Raw genomic sequence first — 23,474 nt, forward strand, 5'->3', positions numbered from 1 at the left:
TTTCCTATCAGGGTTGGGGAATTTGCATGAGTTCTAAGCAGGTACTTGGCTTCAGTATCTTTGCCTGCAGATTCAGGGGGAGTGAGCGTAACACTCCAGTATTAATAGATTATTGACAGTTTAATGTCTTGGCACCTACTTAGCCCATGCAGTATAATAACCAGGAAGCTGTCTGATATGAAAGCAGTCAATACCATTTTCAATCAAAACCTTTCAGTTAATTGCTGGTTGACCTTAGAGATTTCCTTTAGGCAGTGCCGTCTGTAGTTTGGACCAAAAGGACCATATTGATTTGTAGAGTTTATTCAGAGATGATTATTTAATACTCATTACTCCAGTATATGTGGTAAATTTTGCCTTTTCTGGGTCTACCAAATGAATTGTCTTTTTGGCAGTGCTTTTCACAAATATTCCCTTTACCGGCTCCACTTTGAAAATACCTCATTAAATCTGTTCTCTTCTCAGAAATAGAAAGTTGGGAATCTTGAGGGAACACATGATCAAGTGTTTTAATATGATAATAGAATTTTCATACAATTTTTTGTTCAGTCTGGCATTACAGTTCCAACAGAGAACCTGACAAAGCTAACAGCGATACTTTTAGTAGGGGTGGTCCTATAATACCTAACACACACACACACACACACACACACACACACACTATACCTGACAACACAAACGTTCTCTAATGCCACATGCTTGTTGGTCTCCTTAAGTGTCAGTGCAATGGCTTATATTTAGCTTTTAGATTTTCTGTATTTCCATGGTTTATTTAGTTTTAGTTGCATATTCTTAATCTTTTTTTTTTTTTAAGATTTTATTTATTTATTTGAGAGAGTGAGAGAGAGCATGAGAGGGGAGAAGGTCAGAGGGAGAAGCAGACTCCCCGTGTTGCTGGGAGCCCGATGCGGGACTCGATCCCAGGACTCCAGGATCATGACCTGAGCCGAAGGCAGTGGCTTAACCAACTGAGCCACTCAGGTGTCCCTAGTTGAATATTATTTTTTTTTAAAGATTTTATTTATTTATATGAGAGAGAGAATGAGAAGAAGGTCAGAGGGAGAAGCAGACTCCCCATGGAACTGGGAGCCTGATACGGGACTCGATCCCGGGACTCCGGGATCATGACCTGAGCCAAAGGCAGTCGTCCAACCAACTGAGCCACCCAGGCGTCCCCCTAGTTGAATATTCTTAAAAACAAATTTTAACCAAGTCTAAATGAGCTACCAATGCAGGCAGGAAATAGCAAAGGCAATTCGTGGCCTTACCTTTAAACCATTTTGCATTCTTTTGGATTGTGTGGTGTTGGAACTACAGAGATTGAATCAAAGTGGGGACAAAAAATAAAGACTTTGAATTAATTTTGTTACTTTTCTTTTTTGGCAGGTTTCTGCATGCGTGGGTTAATGTCATTCATTATACTCCAAAGAGAAACAATTTTGGTGTTTAATATTTGTTTTAGAAAAGGCCTATAGTGCTTTGTAGATAGCATTTTGTAGAGAGACCACAGTCTTTCACATTTCACTCAGTTGGGAGCCATTTTGTCTCAGGCTTTTCTTGTGACACAGGTGATCCATTTTGAAGCAAATGTATCTAGTTTTTGTACATTCTTTTTTTAAAGGGTCCCTTTCTTTATCTTATGTGGATTCTGTCATTGTTATTTGCTGTTTTTCTATTTTGCCTGCAGCAACTTTTCTTTTTGTTCTAGAAACTGCGTAGGCCTTTTGAGCTCTGTTGAGGGTAGAAATATTTCAACCAACTGGGGACGGGGAGAGCAAAGCAAACTGATGAATGTGTCAGTTTTTATCCCTGAGAACAGTAACCCCCTAATGGTATATCTCTGAACGTCGGAGGATTTGGGGGGAATTAAGAACTGTGTAAGCCCCTGTATGGTATTGTTAGGAAAGTGTATGTGTGAATTTAACATGTTACTACAAACCGTTATAATTCAACTCTGTTCAGTAACAAGTGTATTTTGTAAGAAGCACCTATGTGAACTTTCCATTTTTCCACTTAGAGCTATTAGATGTGTTCTAAATATTAAGAAGTCTTTGGGTTTGTAGCATATAACTACTACCAATACAGAAGAATTCTGGAAATTTTAGGATAAACTGCTCTCTCAAAACATAGTGCCCGAACCCTGTGCTGTGTGGAGATGAGTGTAACACAGAGACTACTCCTGAGAAGCACATGGATTCATGGAGAAACAAGTGTGAGGACAGGCGACTGCTGTACAGGATGTAAGTGCAGACGCAGAGAAACACAAGTGAGGGACATGTTTGCCCATGACCTGGTGAGCAGGAGAACCTGGAAGACTTCCAGGAAGTGGTGCTGCTCAGGGTCCCTTGCAGAATTCCTCAGTAAAGGAGCTTCCTGGGTCAAGGAGACAGTGAGGGCACAGTGAGGGCACAGAGGTCAGAGGGACAAAACAGCCTGAGAGCAGGGCTCCAGCTTTAGAGCACTGCCTGGAAGGCAGGGGTTGGAGAGCAAGCACAGGGACAAAAGCTCGAGTCAGGTCTCAGGGTCTTCTTGGGTGTGAGAGAGGCCTTGGCCCATCTTAAGGCCACTGAAGGCCTTTGGCAAGATGCTCTGTTGGCCATGGCAGAAGGCCTGTTGGGAGGAAGTTGTAGTAATTCAGACAAGAGAGATTATCATGAACAGAATAACAGTAATGGGGTATGTAGGGAGAAGGGAAAATTAATCCAAGAAAAATGTGTTTAGAAAAGCCAGGGTGATGTGGCACAGAGACAAAACTGGACTTGCTTTGTGACTCTGGGTAGATAAGGATGTCACATGACTGGCCTCCTGGAAATAAAACAGTTCGTTGACAGCTTGGAGACTAGAATCTTTCTTGAGGGGGACGGAGTTGCCAATCTAGTTACCTCATCCCAGGGAATTAGGAACTGAGATTTCTCTTCCCAGTGACCATCCTTGGTACTCAGGGAGCAGATTTGTTTTCTTGAGGAAAGCACTGTCTAAATAAGCGAGCCTGGTTCTATCGGCTTTCCAGCTTTCACCCTGTGTACTTACCGCACAGTTCAGAAGCTAAGGTTTCCCCATACCTGGTTTCAGTTAGTAAGGTCATTAATGTGGAGGATGCAAAACCTGTGTCCGCATAATGAACCAGAAGTGGTTTAGAGTTTGAAAGGGTACTCTAGAATTAACCTTTGGGGAGTTTTACCTCACATCATTAAATTTTTCCATATTCTCCTTCTTTTGAAAGAAAATGATACCAAGGCAAGCCAGTCTCTGATGAAATTAAATGAAGTTGAAAAGTAACGGTTACGTTCGACATGCTCTCACTTGACACCTTTTCATTGGTAAACCACAAGGAATCTTCCCTAGAGATCAGTGGCCTCTACCTCACAGTCTGAGGAGAAAACCCCTCTTTGATCATTTGACTTTGTTTACCCAGTTTGGACGTCAGGGTATAATAAACCATAATATGTCAGTGGTGTGGTGATCCTAGATATTTTGTCTTTTACCAGAATAGTTGATTATAATGCACTGCTTAAGATTTGCTTTCTATAAAAGGAATATTTGTACTTTTATGTGTTTGATTCTCACAGTACAGTTTTCTCAAGTCCTGTTATTAAGTGGTTACGTCCAGAAAGCGAAAAATATGCTGAGGTAGTATTTTATTGGCGAGCATCTAATATTTTCACTAACCATAACTGTCAGATTGTTCTGACTTCTGAGTGCCCCAACTGTAAAAATTATACAGAAAATATGGCCTATCCTGGGATTCTGAATAGCCCATGTCAGGCCTCAAGCTCAGGGGTTACCTTCTCTCTTCTTTCTCCGCCCAAGTAGAGAATGTAATCCATACCCCCTTTCTCCATTAGTAATTTAAACCCACTTCTTTAAGGAACTTGGAAAACAGCATAACTGCAGTGGCACTAGTTGTGTTAACACATAAATACCATCACAATTATGGGGATTTTTTTTTTATGTTAAAATGAGTCTTGGCTGAACTTTATCAGGAAGAGTATCTCTTTTGTATACCAGCAATTTTTGACAAGATTGGGTATATGCTTTTTAAAAATGGTACACAAAGATAGAAAAAGGAAAAGTCCCTTTATAACCCACTCAGAATTAACATTTAGGAGAGGAACTTCTCCATCATGCATCCGGATCTTCCCTAACTTCTTCGTCTTCACTCTCGTCTCTACACTTGAAACACTGAATAGCATCCTCTGACATTCTTAGTGTCATTTTTATATTTTAATTAGATGTTCATTCACATGAACATGAATGTGTGTTTTAAACTTACATTGAAACAGAACATATTTTTGTATTTTTCTCCATTTACCAGCTAAACAGCAGTAAGCATGTTTGTGACGTGTTAGTCTCGGGTGTATGATTTGGGGGTCAGAGCTCAATCTCATAGATTCACTTCCTCCTCTGACAAATAAATGCACTGGCGGTCTTTGGCATTGTGAGACTAGTTTGTTATTGTTTTTAAGAAACAAGAAGTCCAAAGGGTAGGAAGCGCTTTGATGATACCCTAATTATAGGATTTAAATAACTAGAGAACTTTGACATAGGACTACCAAGGCACATTAGACGATCTGTGTATAAATCGGGGAGAGTAAGTGTTTATTTCACTGCTGTAGAAGCAGCTTGAATCACTCTTGAGCTTTACCTTAGGAATCATGACAGAAGTCTTCATGGACACAGTTCTTGGCTGGCCACATGATGTCTGTTCTTACAAAATGTATCTGTTCTCTTACTTGCGTTTAACTTAACATGTTTTCACTTAAAAGGAATCAAAGTTTAAGTTTTCACTTAAAAGGAATCAAAACTCTGCCCTGGTTAAACCTATTGGATGATATTTATTTATCAGAAGTAGTTGCTGTATTCTTTTCTTTTAAGCTTGGTTGGTTCTTTTAATACCATTATGAATTCCTGGTACTCCTAACTTTTTACCCTTTTCATTCAGTTACCCTGGTGTCTTTCAGGTGATTTAAGAGCTTTTCTTTCATTCATGCTGGTGCAAAAGCCACTCTTTTCTTGATTATACCAGTGAGACAAATCATGTGTTCATTTAAAAACCAGAATCCCGGATCTGGTCATGTCTGTCTTACTCTTATCTCACTTTAACTCAAATATAAGGTCCCTAAAGACATTTCGATAATACCTCTACCTTGAATCTGGGCCTTACTCCGTGAATGTTTCAGCTTAACTTTGTGATTTGAGAAGACATTGGGAAAGGCAGTGGAGGTGTATGGGAACAGGGAAGAAACGAATGCTCGGGGAGTCGGGCAAATGAGAGTGGGGTGGCTGGGCTGGGAGATGGCTTTCCAGGCAGGACACATGGTCATGGCCTGGACCGTCCTGAAGAGTTTCTTTTCCCTGGATTCTCTCATGGATTATGTCTGTCACATTTGTCGAATGTTTTTGGTCATGTTAGGCCCTCGATGGTCAAATACATTAATTTAACAGATGATGCTGATGGAGGGAAAGGTATAATTACCATTAGGTTCCAGATATGTCCATGTTTTGTCTTTCTTGGATTCTGCCAGGAGAGATTTTGTTTTGTTTTGTTTTTTAATGTGGCCTGGTACCTGTTTGAATGAGACACAGTCATCTTGAACCTGCTTAATTTCCCGTTGGTCAGCTCATCTCCTTATATCGGAAAAGCAGCTCACCCAGCCACCCCCGTCCACAGTGTTTGCAGATTCTTGCCACACCCAATAGTCGGATTAATGACCACAACATTCTTTTTTTGCCCTCCACACCGTACCAAAGTTGTTGGTATAGTTGTTCTCAATTTGTTACCAAAGAGGAAATGATATAAGCCAAAGGCTGTTTTAAGAACTATGCTTCCTCCATCCCCTAAGTTTATTTTAACAGATTATTGTGTCACAGTGTTTTTATGCTTTTATCTTTGACCAAAGTGTTTATTTTGAGAAACAATTATTAAACTGCATTAAAAACATACACGATGTTCCAATACCATCTTGGTTACAATATTAAAGGAAACTCAAGATGAAGGCTGGATGAAATTGAACACATATTTCCATGTCAGACTTCCTACCATTTTGCTTGTTTGTATTGATTTCTCCTGACATGCTCTTCTTTTATTGAGCACTACTCTTTTTTAATTTTTTTCTTATTCTCTCTCTCTCTCTCTTTTTTCTTTCTTTTAAATCCCCTTCCTAGAACTGTATGTGCTAAGAGCAATTGTAAAAGGAGACCAACTTATATTAAACCTGCCTGGAGTCAAAATGTAATCTAACACCTGTAGAGTGCAATTTGTCATTGCTTCATGGATACTTGTTTTTTGTTGTTGTTGTTGTTTGTTTTGGTGGGGTTTTTTGTTTGTTTGTTTGTTTGTTTTTAATAACAGATTTCCTGAGTTTTGACCTTAGGATACTGTATAATCCAAAAAAAGCAACGAAACTAAACCATGGTTTTTAATAAGTCTTATAATAGAGTTAGGATGTGAAATTACATCTGTTAAAAGTCAACTCAAGTAACATCATTTGAAGTTAGAAATAGTGCTGAGTTGTTTATCTAGGAGAATGTTTTGCCTGCAAAAATTCAAGAGATCAATCATAATGCACATTTAATTTTTCTTATGCTCATTCTCCAAGACCTTCCTTGGTGATTTGGCACAAGTAAGGATTTTTTAACTGAGGGGGCATTCTGCATTCTCTGTTTTGTTTTAATTACGAGAAAGACAGAGTTATCTACTGAGCATAATTCATGTAGTGGAGAGTTTTCAAACTTTTTGGTCTCACTATCCCCTTTCAGTCTTACTATTGAGGACTCCAGTAATAATGTATCTATCAATATTGGCCACATTAAAAATTAATTGAGAATGTTTTAAATGTTTATTAATTTTTAAAATAATTGCAAATAACATATGTAAATATTACATCTTTATGAAAAATAACTATTTCCAAAACAAAAAAAAAATGAGAAGAGTTACCATTTTTTATATATATATTCTTGCAAATATTTTAAATATTTGGCTTAATGGATGAGAACTAGATTCTCATAATCGCTTCTGCATTTAATCTGATACAATATGTTGTATTTGTTGGCTTTGGTTGGAGTAACAGAAATTCAAGTCTCACACAGACAAGTGATTAGGAAAGGGAGGAATATTTTAATAGCCTTTCCAGGTAATTTTGATATTTTTCTTTATTACTACAGAAGAACCTTGCAAATAGTAGTTTCATAAAAGTTAGTTGCAAAGTGGAATCGAAGTCGTACTGATAAACTTGCATGCTTTATAATTCATTGGTCTGCCTTGCACTTTGAATGGATCTTTTACCTACACATAATTTTGTAATATCATGCATTGGTCATTTGGAAAATATTGATTTACTGAGTGATGTGGATCTTCCAAATGCTAACACATTTCATTGTATGACTTCATTCATTCATTTATTATTTTAAAGATTTATTTATTTGAGAGAGGGTACAAGCCAGGGGGAAGGGCAGAAGGGGGGGGAGAGAGAGAATCTCAAGCAGACTCCCCACTGAGCACAGAGCCTGACACAGGACTCAGTCTCAAGACCCTTAGATCTTGACCCGAGCCAAAATCAAGAGTCGACCCTCAACAACTGAGCCACCCAGGCACCTCCATTGTATGACATATTTAAAAATTTGGGGGCACCTGGCCCAGGTCATGATCCCAGGGTCCTGGGTTTGAGACCCACATCGGGCTCCCTGCTTAGTGGGGAGCCTGCTTCTCCCTCTCCTTCTGCCTGCTGCTCCCCTGCTGGTGCACGCTCGCTCTCTCTCTCTCTCTCTCTCTGTCAAATAAATGAATAAAATCTTAAAATATAAATAAATAAATAATTTAAAAGATTAAAATTTTTTTGTTGTTGTTAAATTAACCACCAGTATCATCAGGAGAGTCTTTTAAGTAGTGGGGAGCTGTTAAGCACATAGCAGCAGCTCCATGTTTTTCAAAATTTTAATTTTTCACTGGGAGGATCAAATTTTATCATTGGCAAAAATACTCTCAGATTATTTTCTTCGGAGTGGCAGACTCACTTCATTTTTATGAAAATGTCTGTTGGATATCTAAGTCCGAATAACCATAATTTGTTTGTCTGTTAGTTGTTTTTTCCAGTAAAAATGAGATTCCATGACGAAGGGGGCTAGATCAGCTTGCAAATCAGAGAATCACACGAGCACGGGTCTCAGGACCGCCGTCTCCTGCAGCATTCCATGCAGGGGCTTTATGTGCACCTCCCATTTCCTCACAGACTTTTAAAAAGAGGTATACTCAAGGGTTGAGTTTAATATAATTAATCATCTATTACTGCATCGTCAAGGACAGTCTTGAATGAAAGTGGCATTTTTACTGGGCGCACGTGGCCGTGAAGACTACAACTACCAGCGCGGTTTGGTGCCACTGGCTTCATTTATTTTCACAGGCCAGCGGTTTTCCCACCGTTGCTTCTGTGCCATCGGTATACATTTCAGCATGGCCCAAAAGGCAAATACTGTCTTAGTTTTGCCGTGAAAATAGTTTTGGTGTTCTAGAGCTCTTGACAGGGAATCAGGGTTTCCATGGGGGTCCATGGACCGCATTTCGAGAACCACTGATAAAGTGTGTGTTGCTAAAAGGATCCCAGGCTGCGCATATAGAAGGTGTCACCTTGAACGGGTCTATGACTATGAGGTATAATTCCATGTGACAGATGCTTAAAAGGCAACTTCTCTGTGTTAGGGGCCATGTTAAAGAACAAAGATGTATGTAGCGAATGAGTGAGTGGAAGGAATAGGGAAACTTACTGGTAGACCTCCCCATCTTTGGAGTAGAAAAGAAAAACAGATCTCTGAATTTGTTGCTAATTTTTGTAATAAGCCTAACTGATAGAAAACTACAGGAGGCATTACACTACCGATTCTTAAATCCTCGTCGCGTTTTTTCACGGTAGTTATTACTTACAGAAGTCTTGCTTATGAGGAGAACTCTCCTAAGTCCTGAGCTTGCAGTATCTCACGGGATCCTCATAGCACTGGAAGGAAGATTTTACAGATTAACAAGCTCTGTGGCTCAAAGTAGCTTGCTCAGGATTGCAAGGCTAGTAAGCAGATGTGCTTTTCAGGGTGGAGAATGGACTCGAAGCCAAAATTCTGTGACCCCAAAACTCCTCATAGCTTACATGCCGTGCCGTTAATATATGGGTTATACGGTGCCCTTAGTTTTTTAAAAATAAATGATTAAAAAAATCATATTTGCTTTCAGATATCCGGTAGATATACGTTCCTATGAGTGACAGTTTATTTACTTTTTAAACATAATTTTACTAAAATGTAATAATAACAAGTTATGCAAAACAAGCATAATAACTGGACTGAAAATAAAGAAGAAAGAATATGGAATTAATCCAGTAGAGCAGAACAAAGACGTACTGACCACTTACTGTGTGCCAGACATATGGTATGCCAATACGGAGCTTGCAGTCCAGTAAGTGAGATCGATATATAATGGTTACCTTAATATTTATATTAATTAGCAACCATTAATGCGAAGTTCTTCCCACTGAATTTTGAGCCCAAATTAATTGTCTTAAATGCTGATTTGGTGGAAAACGGAATATTGGGGGTAGAACTAGATTGCTAAAACCTAAATATCTCAGTTACATGATATTTTATATATAATGTATTTTAAAATGGCACCATTCACTCATTTATTTATTTAACAAATTCTCACTGAATTATACACAGGGGCTCTTCGGTTGTTCCAACCAATTGTTCTCATTTTCTGTTAAATATATTTTCTCAGGACTCTTAGCGGAAGAATGCTTTTCTTTTGTGGATCGACTCTTTTACATTCTGTTGTTGTAGATGAGGTAAATTAAACAAGTAAAAATAATTCCAGTATTAATGCAAAATAAAGGCCGACAAAGGTCATCTTGTCCATGTTCTCATCGCTGGCTGGTGAGTGGCACCGGTTCAGGACCTGAAGCTCTGAGTGAAGCTCCGTCCTCTGGGTTAGGCTTGTCACAGAGATGTGGATGCGGCCACCTGGGAAAACTTTTGTTTTAACCTATTACTGGATCAGGCACCCTCTACAGTCACCTTTCTAATAATTTCTCATTTTCTCTGTATAAAATAGACCACAAAGTCTTGGCTTATTATAAGTAATCCAGTTCACCCCATAATGATACAGTGAATTATATACTTTCCTGAACTTAATCATTTAAGATCTCGCTTCCTCCCCTGCAGGCAAAAACCATTACACTTTACACATGGCTCCCAGCTGGTTTTCATTGAGGCCTTCAAAATCTATTTGAACCCTGAGAGGTTTAAGAAGAGCTGCTTTATCTTTCTTAGTCGACTTTTGTCATGGTACCATTTTGTCCTTGTGTTTTCAAAAACTGTCCAGTTTTGAAGGCAGAGAAACAGCATGGGCCCGTATTATGGCTGTGCTTTGTCACCGGGCAAGGAAGTTTGAGGTTTTGTTTTGAAGTTGATGCGTCTTTTGAATATATTTACGACTCTTATTTCTTTGTCACTGTTGTTATGTCCTTTTATATATTTAAATATCATATTTTGGCCCAGAGAGATTTCAGCAAGTAAATAAGGAATTTATTAGACTTTTAACTTTCTATTTGTTGATGTCCTATCCATAACTTATTTATCAACATTTAATTGTTGGTGAGAAGACTACTTATTAGAAACCTTTGTAAATTAATAGGTCCCGTTATAATAGAAACTCCATAAATATTTGAAAAACTGACAATTTTTTTTCTCCTTTAACTAGGGTTGATTGTCTTCAACATATTTCCTTTCAGACATGATAAGCACGTCTGATGAAGAAGGCAGCCGTCAGTTAAATGTAAATTAACTGTTCTCTTGAGGATAGAAGTATCAGTGCATTCTTCTGCACTGGTTGTTGTTATAATAGTGTTGCTCTTTGGGACGGTCTCTTGAAAATCCAGTAATATATTGAGTTTTTCTTACTTAGTATGTGGCTATATGAACATCTCTCTTCTCTTTAGCAATAGCGGTGGTTTCAAGCCCTACTACATTTCTGGCTAAATCAGAATATGATTGCAGTTCACTGAAGGCTTTCTATCACCTTGACAGTAGAATGCCAGGGTCTGGCCCTGGCGACCTTCCACTCATCATTTCTCTCTGGCACAGGGCTGTTCACCACTACTTCCTATGATGGTGAAAATGTGCTGTCCCATATGGTATTGCACAATGTGGCGATCGAGCACATGAAATGTGGCTTGTTTTGCTTCTAGTTTTGATTAATTTAACAAAATGCAAGTAGCCCCATGTGCCTAGTGGCTGTTGCACCTCAACGTGCCGCCTTCCTTGATGTTCTTCAAATATATCGAATATATTCCTCCCTACCGTGCTACGGTTTCCTTTGCCTGGAATGTTCTTCTTCATGGCTTGTTTCTGGCTTCCTTCAGACCTTTGCTCACGTGCAGCCTCCTTAAGGAGCCTTCCTTGAGTCACTGTATCTAAAGTGAATTTCACTCTCCCCAGTTCCCCTCCTTTTGCGTTACTCAATTTTTTGCTTATAGTATTTATTACTACTTGGCATTTAATTTATGTCTGTCATCTCAAAGTCTAGAGAGTTTGTTCAATTTTCTTATGTAATCTCACTAACAGAAGGCAGGGGAACATGAATGCTCAAGGGCACGGGATTTCAAATCAGACAGACATGTTTTGGAAACCAGTTCTACTTTTAAGCTATATGGCCTCATACAGATTACCTCTACCCTCTCTGAACTCCAGTTTTCTCATCATAAAATAAGGGCAAAAATAATCTGCCTGCAGGATTACTGTGAAAATAAATAAAATTAGGTAAAATTAATGTATTTTTAGCAGTTAGGCCAGTGTTCAGCTCATGAACTTCACACAAATGCTACCATCTATTACTGCTTCTATTGCTCCTACCACTGCTGTTATTCTCGAAGATCCTCAGCTATTCCTGTGCTATGAACACTGATTGTCATATTGAAAAATCGACAAGAGAAGCTATGAAATAGAACTCTCTGTAGAAATTACCAGAGATGAATAGTTAACTAATTTAAGTTCAGTTGTGATGGAAGAAAAATCTATACCAAAATAGAGCTAGAATGAATGATCAGGCTTGTTTGCAAAGGTCAAAAGTGAAAGGATGGGTGGCTATCTTTACAGAAGGATATATTCCATCATTTGGGGAAATCACGTGAAGAGAGATGGTGGGCGTTAGGAATAGAAAGGGTCAACTACTGGGTCCATTTTGAAAAAAGAGGGGAAAGGATGAAGATGGAAAGTTTGTGGACTTGGGCAGTTTCTTTTACTTCAATATCTGGGAAGATGCTCTGTTCACAATCTTAACTCAAGAAAAGTCCCAGAAAACAGTAAATCTAGTTGTGTGAAGAAAGAACTCATTAGAAAAGAACATATATCTCGATTCATTTGGCAGGTCATTCTCTGTCTTGGTTGAAGTAATTGTAAATTTTGTGGTTTAAAGAAAAAAAAAATCAGCCACAAAATAGATGTCTGAATTATCACATGAGCTGAGGAACAGGGCGACCTCTTGGCCCATCCAGCAGGAATCAATGGCCTGGCCTCTCACGTAAGTTACTCAGGGAATGTGGAGGGGACAGGAAGCAGACTTGATTCATCTAGTGAACCAACAAGGAAATTTGAGCATCTCTGAGAAATTCAAACAGAAAAACTAGAATTCAGTTAAATGGGAGTTCAGAAACCTGTCCTATGAAGATGAGGCTAGAAGAATTGACATTATTTATTCAAGATATAAGAAAATGAAGAAAAGTTCCTGCCATTTAAACGGGAGGATTTTAAGACGGGGTTGCATTGATCGTCCTTTCTCAGAAAGATGGTTTTGTAAGCATTAGGCTTTACTCTATACTTCCTTGATTGTCATAATAAAAAGCCACTGCAGTTGGTTAGTGAGAAAATCTATGTCGTGATTTTTTTTTACCTTTTTTTTTTCCTTTCTTTCTTAAAAATTGCCAACAGATGATAAACAACTTTCAGCCTGGGTGGCTCAGCCGGTTAAGTGTCTGCCTTTGGTTCAGGTCATGATCTCAGGGTCCTGGGATGGAGCCCTGCATTGAGCTCTCCCTTCAACGGCAAGTTTGCTTCTCCCCTCCCTCTGGGATCTCTCTTGCTTTCACTCTCTCTCAAATAAAAAAAAATATAATCTTAAAAAAATAAAAGAAAAAGAAAAAAGAAAAGACCTTGGAGGGAATGAAGCTAGCTGGGACAGAACTTAGGGCACCTTTCGGTTTCAGGTCTTAAACGCCTATTGTAGTTGAAAGGGAATGACAGCCAGTGTGTCCATGTGACTGAAAAAAACTCAGACAGGCCCTTTGTAAACTTGAAAGGCGGTTTCACTTTAGAGCTGCCTGTTTTGTCATTCTTGATTTTGACGGCTCTCTACTTATCGGCTTGAAGATGCTCAAAATGTCACTTACGCTTCTTCCTGTAAATATTGTCATGCCACCCAACTCACTGTACAATATCGTCTGACCAGAAATAAAACATTTCTCTTTGTAGATCGTTTCTGTTGCTCTTAGTTCTCCGAGAACCATCTCCTCTTCTGTGATGGGCAGTGACATTACTGTCCCTCGGAAACCCACTTTCTCACACTGACAGGTCACCGTATTTATAATTTCCAATGTAAAGGGTTTTCTTGAGGTGCTGCCCATTCCAGGTTCTCTCTCTCTCTCTCTTTTTTAAGATTTTGTTTATTTATTTGAGAGAATGCATGAGCAGGGGGAGGGCAGAGGGAGAGGGACAAGCGGACTCCATGCTAAGCAGGGAGCCTGATGCGGGACGCAATCCCAGGACTCTGGGATCATGACCTGAGTGGAGGGCAGATATTTAGCCAACTGAGCCACCCAGGTGCCCTCCAGAGTATTCTTGATCCAAATACCACCTTACTGAGCAACCATGAGGATTGAGTAAACCAGTCTGGGTAAAGTTGTTAGCGCTGCCTGGCCCAGCATAAGTGTCCAGTAAGTGGCTGTTCTTACTGTTGTTGCCCTGCTGTTTCATGTGTGGCTTCTCTGCTTCCGTGTGTTGGCAAAGCAAGAGTCTGTGAAAGGAGAGGTGAGGGCGGCCAGTTGGTTGGACCTAGGAGAAGAACGAACCCTATCATGCAGAAAGATTATAGTAACTTCAAAGTCTAGTTTTGGAAAATCTCTTTAAATCTAACCAGTGCAAAATGGAAAACCCCTAAAGAACCAATCTAATTATTTAACTAAATGGAACCATTATGCTGACTTTTACTACAGAAGGCAAGCATAATTTAGAAAATGGGGCATTTTAATTCTCTTTTGTTTTCCAATTAACGCAATTGCTCTAATAGGAGGTACTCGTGCTTGAGTATATAGGTTCTTTGAGTACATATTTCATATATAATTTCAGTGCCTCTCTCTCTTTCTCACCAAAAAAACAAAATCCTCACCTGTTGACATAGGGATTCATTTATTACAATGGTCAGGCTGCCCAGATTATGACCTCAGAGCAAATATCTTCTGCCATCAAAGTGCCCTGAACAGGCCCGTAGCACAACTCTACGTTCCCTTCCGGCTATAATTAGGATGTTGAAGTAACAGAGCTCTCAGATTTTTGCTGATGCCAGCTTACCACAGCAGACCACATGAATTTACTCTTAGTTGAAAGTAGTAAAGAAAATGCCAAGAACATTCACTTTAATTGGTCAACAGTATATGGACCTTTAGTGCCCCTGTTTGACGGCCCTGTGTTTCACATTTCTTTCTGCCACCGCCATCAGCTCATTGTGATGGATATTCTTATTTGCACTTGATTATTCTTTGTATTATTATTTTGATTGTTATGTGGTTGCTAATTATCGTTTGAAAAGTTTCGTTCTCTTCGGCTTTTTCTTACCTTATTTAGGTAAAGATCTCATGTGCCCTAATTTTTTCTAAATTCCATATAACAGACTGACGTTTTCACGTTGGTAAGGAATTGTATTCTCATCAGATGGTCCCTGAGACTGGAAGAGGTGGCGGAATTTTTTTTTTTTCTTAGATGCTTGCTTTGATGTTGCTATTTCATAGCCAAAAAGAGAAAATGGGTCTTGTGGGTAGCGTGTGATCGTGGTTGTAATAGGGATGGGAATGGGGACACACCATTGACTCTGTAATGTAAACAGATGTGTTTTCTTCTGTACCAGTGGGATCGATTTCCCCCTGGACTCTGGAAGATGTGTGCTTTGTTGCTCTAACATGAAAGAGACTGCATAAAATAGGAGAGAATGGTAAAAAGAGAAATGTAGGTTTTTTAAAATGTGAACTCAACTATGCTTAAAGGCTCTGGGAGGACCCAGAAAGTAAGGCACTGATGTGAGACTAGGAAATGTGGTCCTTGTCTTTGGAGTTGACATAATGCTATTTACTACGGACCATCACAGAAACCTTTTAATTATGTACTATTGCTGCTGGTTTTGTAAAGTGTGACTAGTGGCTGAGGCTCCTTTCCGGGACCCAGCAGTCCTCTCTCCTCACCACAAAGACCAGCTCACGGAGGCCCGTGATGGGAGCAGGAGCGAGCTGTTAGGACAGCCTCCTCCAGAGAGCTTTCTCTCTTTCATCAAATTGAAGAGGCTCTTAAATAAATATCAAAATGGGAAATTACTTCCTGCAGAGAGACGATGTTGAAGAAGCATTTAATGAAGACCAAGCATAAGCTTGCCCAACTAGGGTCGCCTGACAAAAGGAAACAGTTCAGTTACGGGTTTGGTGTCCTTTATTCAAGGAAGACAGTCCGGGGTTGGGAGAATGTGGCACCTCACAAACAGTGGAACACCGTGCCTGAAGGACTTGGGGCAAGATCAGGTTTTATGGATCATTACAAGTGACAACACAAACAGGGCACGGGTGGCCAGGGTTGCATACCTGACCTTATTTAGAAAGGTCAAAGAACAAGAAGGTGTGGAGCCCCGAATTGGCTTGGTGTTTGGGGATTGGCCGACAGGAAGTCCTGTGCTTCTGGTCAAGGGGCGCCATTACAGGAACTGGAAAGTTCAGCCTGCTGATACGGTGCCATGGGTAAGAGCAGCTCTGTCTTGGGTCTACAAATTTATGTAAACACTAGAGGCTTTTTCTGTTTTGTTTAGTTTTCCTTTTTTAGTAAGTGGGGAATATGTAGGGCTAAAAAAGAAATTTAAGTTAATTACAACAACTAGAAAACTTGAACAATTAAGGATTAAAAAACAGAAATTAGGGAGTGTGTGCAAAACAGAATATTAATAGTTTGTGGTGATATTGAGGTCCACCTATGTGAGTTTAAAATAGCCATTTAAAATTTTTCATTTAAGAAAAATGTTATATCTTTAAATTAATTTGGAAATCTATGTATTTTAAAAAAACATTATTGAAGGATCAATATCAGGGTTGAAAGAAAATAAAAGTTCTTCCTAATTTTATGAAGTATTGATTTTCTGACTGGAATACCAACTAATTCTCTGTTCCACTCTTAAGGGTAATTATGAGGCTGATGGTAATAATTACTCTCATTTCTTGGATGTTAGCCCTAAGCTTGAGGTGGATAAACTATGGCCCATGGCCAAATCCAATCCACCACCTGTTTTTGTAAATAAAGTTTTATTGGAACACAGCCACGCTCATTTGCTTATATATTACTTATGGCTGCTTTCACACTACAAAAAGAGAGTTGAGTCATTGCAACAGAGACGGTATGGCCCTGCAAAACCTACAATATTTACTATATGGCCTTTTACTGAAAAAGTTTGTCAACCTCTGATTTAAGGTAAGCACTATTCATTGCATATACTATGTCACTTAATTCTTACAACATCTCTAGGAAGTCAGTGTCTTATCCTTCTTTTATAGATGATGAAACTGAGGTTTAAAGATGTTAGTGCCTGATACAGGGACTCCCAATTAAGTGGAAGATTCTGGACTTGAACCCGTGAGGTCTGATTGTAGAGCCTTCACTGTGAGTTCCATTTCTTTGCACTCAGGCTTTAGAGAGGTGGTGTGATCACCCTGGTTAACCCTGGGGAAGGCTCTGGAGCCAGACTGAATGCCAATGACCGGGAACAACAAACTTAACTTCTTTGTGCCTCAGGATATAAATGTCCGCGCACCTTACTGTTATTAACCTCTGGTTTTGTAAATGAGATTCTGAATCTCCAGAAATTCTTTCAAGTTTGCCAGAGACCTGAATTGACAAATGACTACAGCACTGCAGTCCGAAGGTAGACAGGCCACACACGCTTCAGAGGGATGACGGCTTCTGAAAGGTGAAATCCTGAGTCAAATGTTCAATTTTTTTTTTTCTTCTTAATTTTAATGATCAGGTCCTGCACCGACAGCAGTCTCAGCCGGCCAAGGAGAGCTCCCCGCCCAGAGAAGAAGCTCCTCCCCCACCTCCTCCCACGGAAGACAGTTGTGCCAAAAAGCCCCGTTCTCGCACCAAGATCTCCCTGGAAGCCCTGGGGATCCTCCAAAGCTTTATCCATGATGTGGGCCTGTACCCTGATCAGGAAGCCATCCACACGCTTTCTGCACAGCTGGATCTCCCCAAGCACACCATCATCAAGTTCTTCCAGAACCAGCGGTATCACGTGAAGCATCACGGGAAGCTCAAGGAGCACCTGGGCTCCGCGGTGGACGTGGCCGAGTATAAGGACGAGGAGCTGCTGACGGAGTCCGAGGAGAACGACAGTGAGGAAGGCTCAGAGGAGATGTACAAAGTGGAGGCCGAGGAGGAAAATGCCGAAAAGAGCAAGGCCGCGCCTGCTGAAATTGACCAGAGATAATGTGAACTCCTACCAGGCCAAGCAATACGTCGGTCCAAGGATTTTCTGTTTTAATTTCTTTAAAAACATTTTCTTCCTTTTTTTTTTCTTTCTTTTTTTTTGCTTTATTTTATCTTATTTTTGTCTTTTTTTTTTTTTTTGGTCTGTTTTGTTGTTTTTCTTACCTTTTTTGACATTTCTTTTGTTGCACAGGATACACCTATAGACTGAATAAGTTCAGTATTTCCGAATCAGACATCGCCTTGGCAAAGACACTCAAGTGTTACACTTTTACAATTGACTGGATCATAATAATTATAATCACAGGAGACTCTGCCTTCATTATCCTTGCACTTACGGAAGAGACATCAGGCAAGTTCCAGGATGAAAAGATCTACGAAATAAATGAAGGAAGCTACAAGTGTGTGTGTATATGTATATGTATATATCTATATATTTACATATATATATTAAATTGCATGGGACAGAGAACTTTACAATCCGAAAGAATAGACTGTGAAATGAGTTCTTAAAGAAGAGACTTGTTTATGTATTAAAAAAAAAAAAAAAAAAAAAAAAAAAAAAAAAAACACCACTTCACAGTGAGTCGCTTTGGCTTTTTGATAAACTGCGGCCTGCTCTCAGGGTGGGGTGACTATTTTTGAATTCCTATTTATTTTCTGTGTTCGTCCCTGATTTTTTTTTTTTTTTTAATTCTATGGCTTCCTATCTGGCAGCTTGATGGGTAATTTTTGAGGTATGTATTTAACAAAATAAATCAACACTGCCAAAAAGAAAGAAGAAAGTAAAGTGGAAAAGAAATCAGGGCACCTTAAAATGATACAAGTCAAATTGCTCTTATAAGACACAATGCACACTTAAAATGACTCGATATGTTCCGTTACTCAACTTGTCATTCCTGTAGTGAACAGATGCATTTCTGTGGAATTCCAAATGAATAAAACTGTAATTCAGTACAGAGAAAACTTGTCCTTTAAGTGCAGTCTTGATAAAATGACATTTTGACGTTGGACGTATGGAATTCATAGTACAAGCCACGTTTTATTGTGAAACTTATTTACCTGTTCGTGGCTTCAGATTTTAAAATGAATAAGCCTGCTCATTTTAAAGTTGTTTGTTGTTGCTGTTTTCTCTTTTTTTTTTCTTTCTTGCTCTCTCTTTTTTTTTTTAAATAGAAAATAGTTCAATGTAATGTTAAGTTAGAAAAGAAGTCGCTGCCCACTTAAAGGGGTTCCCTCTCCCATAAACCTCCATCCTTCCGTCTCCCAAAAGATGTTTCTTAATTTCTCTTTCACTTGGGGCTTCCTCTTCTTCGTACACATTCCATCCACCTCACCCAACGTCTGTGGTCCCTGCTGTCATGCCTCCTCCCTTCCCCAGTACGGCAGCCTGAACAAGAACCCGTTTTCGAATCATTGTGCAGCTCCAGGCAGTAGAGTAAGCGAAGCGATTTCAGTTGGAATCACCTGCTCGTCATAAACGAAAACATCTTCTCAGTTACCTACATAGCGATGACCTTACGTAAAGCAGAACTAATACCGACTGGCTGTGCAGCGGAACGAGCATTAAGCCGCAGTCTGCTATAGGTCTCCAGACCTCCTGCGGCTTCCTCTCAGAAGCATCAATAGCATTACTTCCCACTTCTCCTTAGAGTAATTGCAAGAGGTGACCTCACCTTCGGGACCCGATCCCTGCTTCGCGCGGCCATCAAACAGTCCCATCCGGTTGGATTTTTTTGGAGTTGTGCTCTCATGCAACCTTGTCAAAGACCTCATGCAATATCACTTTGAAAGTTATTTTCTGTTTACTACACAAACATTGTAATATAACTGTTAATACTATTTATATATTTGAAAGGTATAAAAGGTAGGAGTTAAAAAAAAACCTCTATGTGTAGATATTAACTCAGAACTTACACTATACAGGGAGAAGACATGTTGCAATACAAGCTAATTCTAGCTGCTCAGTAACCTCTGGAGGTTTGAAAGGGACATTTTCCTGTACTTTTTCAGATAACGATGTCGAAACATTCTCTTGACGCGAGCGTCACGTACCTTTGCAAAAGGATGGTGGTTTGCAGTTAAGGCCTGGGCCCGTCCTTCTGCTTCTGTAGTATGCTGCAGCTTTAATCCGAAAGTCCACGCTTGCTGCTTGCTGATCTCCGAGTTACTCTTTCCAAATTGTCTTCTTACACTGTTGCTGAAGGTCACTCTGTACACGTAATGGAAACTGATTTTGCCAAGCTCTTACAAGGTGGTTCATCTATCGATGGCATCCGCATTTGGTATCTTTTACACTTCAACCAAAAATTTATTAGGTATTTTTCAATGCTAAGTCTTGCCTTTTATTTTTTAATTTCACTGCCGAGTTTGCAGTGATTCTAAGTGAATCTGTGGGCATTTTAGCCTGTGGTCTTGCCAGATCTTTGCGAATTACAATGCATATATGTCTATTTATTCAATATCTGTCATATAATATCTATTTGGAAGAAGAAACTTTCTCTTGTAGTGCCTCTTGACAAAGCACAATTTCCCGCCTTTTTTTTTTTTTTGTGAAATGAAAAAAACAAATTGTGTTTTATTGCGGTATCAACAATGTGAATAAGGATTAACATATTGTAAATGTTCTTTTTTCCATGTAAATCAACTATCTTTGTTATCACTAAGTGATAATTAATTTTTAACTTATGTGCATTGTTAGGCTGTTAGAATTTTTTGGTTGTTAAAATAAAACGCATTCAATAAATATGACTTCGTTTGTCAAGTATTTTACTGGGCATTGCTTTCTTTCCCATTTAATTTTTCATGGGGAGTGAGACCCGGTGATTGGCAGGAAGAGCCTGCTCCCTTATTTTAGAAATAAGGGAGCAGCACCCACAATTACAGATGTTTGCGTCCTGTACGAGGCATGGAGTTAATTGCACGTGTGAATGCGTGTGCCTCCCTGTGTGTTTGGAAACGCGCGCGTGCTCACATTCTGGAGCTGGCAACTTGGAAAGCCATTGCGCCAACGTTTTGTCGTATACAAACAAAACTCAAATATATAAAGATATATTTATGGGCTTGCTTCTTTATTTTTCTAGTGAATATTTTCTGTTTATAATTAAAAACCCACAAATGACTGCGTGTCAGGAAACTTTTGGAGCACATATGTCCATGGTTAATGGACATAATAAAAGTCTTTTATATTTAGAGCTGGGGTACCATCATGTGTGCATAGAGGAATGCCGGAAGGATTGATGTATCTGAGAAATGTGTGAAAATGATTTTTTAGAAAGTGCTTACAATGGAAAAAATTGCTCAAAAGACTAAAGTTAATAAGGAAGGAGCTAGTGCTTAGCTTCAGAACTGGCAAAGAGAAAGTCAATTAAAAAGTGATTTTATTTTCTTTTGATATTGTAAATTGTCTGTGTGTGTGTGTGTGTGTGTGTGTGTGTTTTGCATTTGCTTGACATACAGATGTGATTTTTCTTTCCTTTCTTCCTTAGTTTCACTTGCCTTTTTTTTTAGTTAACAGCTCACAGACCATGTAGATAGGTTTTAAGGACAGTTTGTGAATCCTGGATATTTCCAGGAAAGCAGATGGCCTCAAAGCACAGAGTTCTGAAGGTTTTTAAGGAAAAATTAGAGGCTCAAGACAAAGCAAAACACAGTATTTATGCAGCTGTAAATGAATTCTGCGTTGGGGTTAAAGACTTGGGAAGAATGCCTTGTGTAAGATAACCGACTTTTAGCATAAATAACTTCTACATGCAAGAGGCTGTGTTTTTACGGGTCCTGCTTCACCACAGGTGGCAAAGTCAAGAGTGCGAGGCTCTGCCCACAGAAGGGCAGTCTCTGTGCGAGCAACTTCCATTTCCAAGGAGTGAGAGGTTTCTTGACTCTGTGTTAAGTTCTCCTGTTAACATCTGAGAGCCATCACTCCATTGGTTGAGTTTTTGTCTTTTTCAAGTTTTTCTTAGAGATCTTTTCCTTTACACCGTTGTTTCGCTTTCTATAAAGATTTAAACAAAGATTTAAAAGTCCCTACATTTTTTTCTAAAGGCCCATCATGGCACAATGAGACAGTAAACGTTTATTAAACATGTACTCTGTGTCAGATGATTTGCTAGGAACTGAGGTGACAAGGGGAAAATATATGACTTGATGTTCTCCCTTCAAGGAGAACTTATAACTTGTTGGAAAGGTTTAATATAATCCAGGAAAAGTGAACTAGTCATACAGTGGTTGTCTCCAGACAGAGAGGTATTTGTTTGGTGAGTGGTACAAACATGTGCTATGAATTTGGAGAAAGAAATGATAATTATTTGGGAGCTGGGGTGGTCTTGAAAGGTGGATCACTTAGCACTGGCTGCATATAATAAGGGGGCAAAGTAATTATGATGCAGACAAGGTAAAATTTTACCTGCTTCTTACAAGAAAGCCATTGCTGAGGTCAGCTGGCTTCATGAAGTTGTCAGGGACTCCCACACACCCAGCTTCGCTTTTACTGGTGTGCCCACGTTCCTTCTTTCTCATGGTCCAAAGAGACTGCTAGAGCTCTCACCATCACACCCACCTTCCAGACACGGAGATGGGAGGAGGAGTAAAGAGCGCCCTGCTCCTTCTCTTTTGTGGAGACTTCTTCAAGCTGTACACCTGAACGCAAGGGAGACTTGGAAGTGTTTCTAGCTGCTGCATTAACTCCAGAGAGAAGGAGCAGTGTGGATATTGGGTAGGCACCTAACAGCCTCTCCCACAGAGGATCTAGGGAAGGATGTTGAACGTAACTGATAGGAAGATGATAAGGGAAAGGCACGTTTGCTCTGCTCTTACTCCCTGTACCTTGTACCTTCTCTTCAGGACCCAGAGCTCTTACTCCGGCCAAATCTGAGGATCAGCCCAGGTGTCACTTCTTCCAGGAAGCCCTTCTTAAACTGCCGGGCCAGTGTGCTCACACATCCTTCTATGCTCATACGGCACCCAGGTGTCCCACCGTCACAGGACTGTCACAGGACCTGTGGCACATTGTGGTTGCTGTGGTTGGTGTGCAGTCTTTCTTTGCATTTGACCATGCAGAGGTCAGGGGTAGGCAGGGGAGGTGACACAGGTCCTGTGGAGAGAGGAGGGACAGTGTTTCTCGGGATAAACATGCCCCCAGGACGACCCAGGGCCTGGCACGTGGAGCCAGAGACAGAAATGAAGACTGAACCTGTGCAGTGAGGTTCGGGTGACTTCCAACGCTGCCAGTCCATGGTCGCCAGGATGTGGTGGAGCCGGGGCTGGAAAGCCGGGTCTGCGCACCTCCACAGCTGGCGCTTTCAACCTAGTATCGCACCACCTCTTTTTGCTCATGTCCTAGAATGTTCTAAAGAGACCCTATGAACTGAACATCAATTTATGGGCCGGCATACTTTATATGAGATGACCTTTTGACTTCTCTTAACACACTTTTTCATAATCTTATCTGAGTCTGACATTTCTGATGGAATTTTGTTCTGAAAGCAAAGCCTATTTTTCAAAAAACACCACGCTCTGCTAGTAAAACTGTCCCAGAAGAATCTAGAAGTAGCTTCTTCAGTGACATTCTAAAAGGTTGAAAGTGTTACCTTCACATATGGAGAAATAATTACAAAAATATTCCATTAACACTGTAATAAATAGTGCAGAGCAATGATTAATTAAAGAGAACTATAATTTATTCACTATCCATTAACAGGCATAATCCCATTAAA

The 23,474-nt window shown here is 39.8% G+C and overlaps 1 protein-coding gene across 4 annotated transcripts in view; it reads left to right on the plus strand.

Moving 5' to 3' along the window:
* SATB2 (SATB homeobox 2) overlaps positions 1-20,527 on the plus strand; it is a 466,941-nt gene extending 446,414 nt beyond the window's left edge. For all 4 annotated transcript variants that reach the window (XM_082688948.1, XM_082688949.1, XM_082688947.1 and 1 more), the window contains one exon: positions 17,300-20,527. In XM_082688948.1, the coding sequence (XP_082545074.1) occupies positions 17,300-17,761 (462 nt within the window). In that variant the 3' untranslated portion in view covers positions 17,762-20,527. The remainder of the gene's footprint in view (positions 1-17,299) is intronic.
* Positions 20,528-23,474: the final 2,947 nt, after the last annotated feature.

This window comes from Mustela nivalis (genome assembly GCF_964662115.1).
Source record: "Mustela nivalis genome assembly, chromosome: 11".
Taxonomy (NCBI): domain Eukaryota; kingdom Metazoa; phylum Chordata; class Mammalia; order Carnivora; family Mustelidae; genus Mustela; species Mustela nivalis.